Genomic DNA, 3,030 nt, shown 5'->3' with positions numbered 1-3,030 from the left:
TATTGATAAGGACCCAAAAATAGGGGTCGAAACGTTTATTTATTAAAATTGTGATATGACTTGTTTAATTACACGAAAATAAATTGTACATCCGACTAACAGATGATTGGCTTTGATGGGCTTGCTTATTATTATTATTATTGATAGATTCTTTCAAGCCTTTTTTTTAGATATTTGTTCACTTATTTAGAATTTAGATATATAATTAAAATATTACGAGACTCAGCGAGCGAATTCTTTATATTAAAATATGGAAGAAAATTTGCATCAGTATATTTGCAAACGTATAGTTATTTTAAGATACAATCTTATGAAAAACTTGTACTTGAAATTTATTCTTCAGAATTTTATTATATCCTACATATTCTAAACATATTTTTAATATCAATTATACAGGATATCTTAGACCTATCACACCATCTACTGACAGATTCCTGAAATCATTTTGAGATGAAAATTCTAATACCAAATTGTTGCGGCTACAATAATTTTCTAATAAGAAGTGTTTAAAGATAGCCAATCAGATTGTAAAAAAATGGACATACAGATTTATTGTATAATCAAGATGTCTTTAAATATTAACAAAGTTTAATATATAATATATATATATTATATATGTATATTATAATTATGTAATACATAATATAATGCATAATTTAAAAATATTTTTTAATAGCGAAGATATAGTAGATTTCTCAGAAGCTGCAGAAAAACTGGCGGAAGGTCTTTTGGGTATTTATCAATCTCCACTGGAACAAGTTAAGCAGGAACTTTTCGAGCTGACGTAAGCATATAAATCATTAATGTGAACAGTAAAGATTTCACATTGATTGTTTGTGTTATATTATTTTTTTACAGTAATAAACAAGACTCTCTACTTACACGAATGCAGGTTGAGGATAAAAGGATACATGAGACATGTGAAGATATAGATTTAAATGATATGGTAAGACTTTTTCCTTCTTTCATGGTATAAGTTGAATATCTTTAATCCGAAATGATTATAACTGGCAATGTTTCAAATTTTGAATATTTTTGAATTTGGAGTACATAGCATGATGAAGTTAAAGATGAAAATAAAAATTCGATTTCGAACAAAAAATTTTATTTTCATTTACACAATAAACAAAAATAATCTAGGTGTTTTTTAAATATTTGATTTTTAGAGATTTTGATTTTTGAAATTTCGGATTAAAGATCTTGTAATATATGTTTGGAGTATTAACATCTCATGACAGAAAAATTACATTGAAAAATGTTATAGTTTTCAACCGTTAAAATGTATCAAGGAAAATTAGGAGTGATAAGAAAAGAAATGATTAATATTCATGAAAGAACGTCTAAACTAAAGGTGAATTATAAAATTAATTTTTCTAAGATGTGCGCATGTAGGTAATATAGGTATTTTCAGCTATATAAAACGATTTATTGCAGAAACGCGTGTTGCGTCTTCAACAGATTAAGAAAAAAGAATCAATGAATAGGGAACAACAACGTGAACAAGAATTGCGCAAGGAACAAGAATTAATTGGAAAATCTACAACTAATTAAGAGAGTATATATAAATCTAAATAAACCGATAAATTTTTACAAATTATTTCTATAAGAGAAATATAACTATATTTCCACCGAGGGTCAAAGTCAAGTCGAAGTCGGGTTCAGTCGAGTGCTCTTACGGTGGAAACATTAAGAATCCTACCCAATAAAATTTTAAGGTAGTTGTCAGATTCCTTTTTACAATTTCGGACAACGTTTTGATTGGTCAAAGAGTAACTGCCATATTCAAGACGATTGCGCATCCTTGGGAATGGAATCCTTATATTCTTGTATCATGGTGTAACTCTGATTGGTGGAAACAGGCAAGCCAACTTAACTGTAACCCGACTCTGACCAGAGAGAAACCTAAGACCAGGCATCCCGGCCTTTTTTATGTAACAAATCTTATAGGGTAATATACACGTTTTTGTGGTTCTCTTCCATACTATTAAGTGGGTTAGACAAGGATGGATAATCAACTTTGATTGCTCGTCCACTCTCAGATTTCTCTCTGCTCTGACTTGATTTTGACCCGTTCAAACCATCGGTAGAAATTAAACATATGGTCTGTTTTCTGCATTAGAACTATCTTTCTCACTTTTGACGAATATCAAACATATCTCATTTTAAGTTCCAAAAATTTACATTAGTTCAGTCAGAAAAAACAGACCCTTTATCTAAAAAAATGTAAAGATTTACACATTCATATATATATATATATATATGTGTGTGTGTGTGTGTGTGTGTGTGTGTGTGTAACTAATATTTATAAATAAAATATATATAGAAATTATCAAGTCTTTATTTTTTCAGTCAATCCAGAAAACATCGAGGTCTTATAGATATCTAAACGATATCTTTTTTTAAAGACATCTTTAAGATATCTTAGAAGATATCTAAAAGTTATCTAAAAGATGTCTGAATATAATGCAAGATTTACTGAAATATTTTGTCTAAGAAATATTTTGATAATTATATTTTTTACGTATATTTTTTTAAGACGAGGAAAATAAGAAGAATATGAAATAAAATATGATGTTCCTCGATATTTATTTCTTACGTCTCGTAGAGAGTTACATATTAAATTATATGCATACAAATTATGGAGATAACCACACGTTGCAGTGAGTCCTTATATATCGTGGGGATAAATAATTAGGTAGAAGAAAAAGAAAACAACTATATTTTTAGTTTTTACTTCAAGGCACATATTCATATCTACTCATTTAATCACGATCGATGTATATATATAATCGCATTAGTTCTGCTGTCTGTCGCTTTTCATATTTCGGTAACCTTCAATTCACATTCTGCATTATTAACGCATTGTGAATGTATTAAAATAAATAATTCCTATTTTTCCATTACAGCCGAATTATGACATGTGAAATTTTTTTTTTGTATATTTTTGCATATACGTTGATAAAATTAAATTTTTCGCATCACGCATATCCGATAATATTGTAGATAATGTAGATTAATAAAATATATTAA

At 28.0% G+C, this 3,030-nt stretch overlaps 1 protein-coding gene across 3 annotated transcripts in view; it reads left to right on the top strand.

Annotated features, from left to right (window-relative positions):
* Pldn (biogenesis of lysosomal organelles complex 1 subunit pallidin) overlaps positions 1–2,234 on the top strand; it is a 5,104-nt gene extending 2,870 nt beyond the window's left edge. For all 3 annotated transcript variants that reach the window (XM_018518292.1, XM_018518294.1, XM_018518295.1), the window contains exons 3-6: positions 677–784; positions 859–946; positions 1,265–1,351; positions 1,435–2,234. In XM_018518292.1, coding sequence (XP_018373794.1) covers positions 677–784; positions 859–946; positions 1,265–1,351; positions 1,435–1,551 — 400 coding nt within the window. In that variant the 3' untranslated portion in view covers positions 1,552–2,234. The remainder of the gene's footprint in view (positions 1–676; positions 785–858; positions 947–1,264; positions 1,352–1,434) is intronic.
* The last annotated feature ends 796 nt before the right edge of the window (positions 2,235–3,030 follow it).

The sequence above is a fragment of the Trachymyrmex cornetzi genome, unplaced genomic scaffold, assembly GCF_001594075.2.
Source record: "Trachymyrmex cornetzi isolate Tcor2-1 unplaced genomic scaffold, Tcor1.1 scaffold748, whole genome shotgun sequence".
Classification (NCBI taxonomy): Eukaryota; Metazoa; Arthropoda; class Insecta; order Hymenoptera; family Formicidae; genus Trachymyrmex; species Trachymyrmex cornetzi.
Note: the sequence above shows the minus strand (reverse complement) of the source record. Positions and strands in the feature narration are given on the sequence as shown.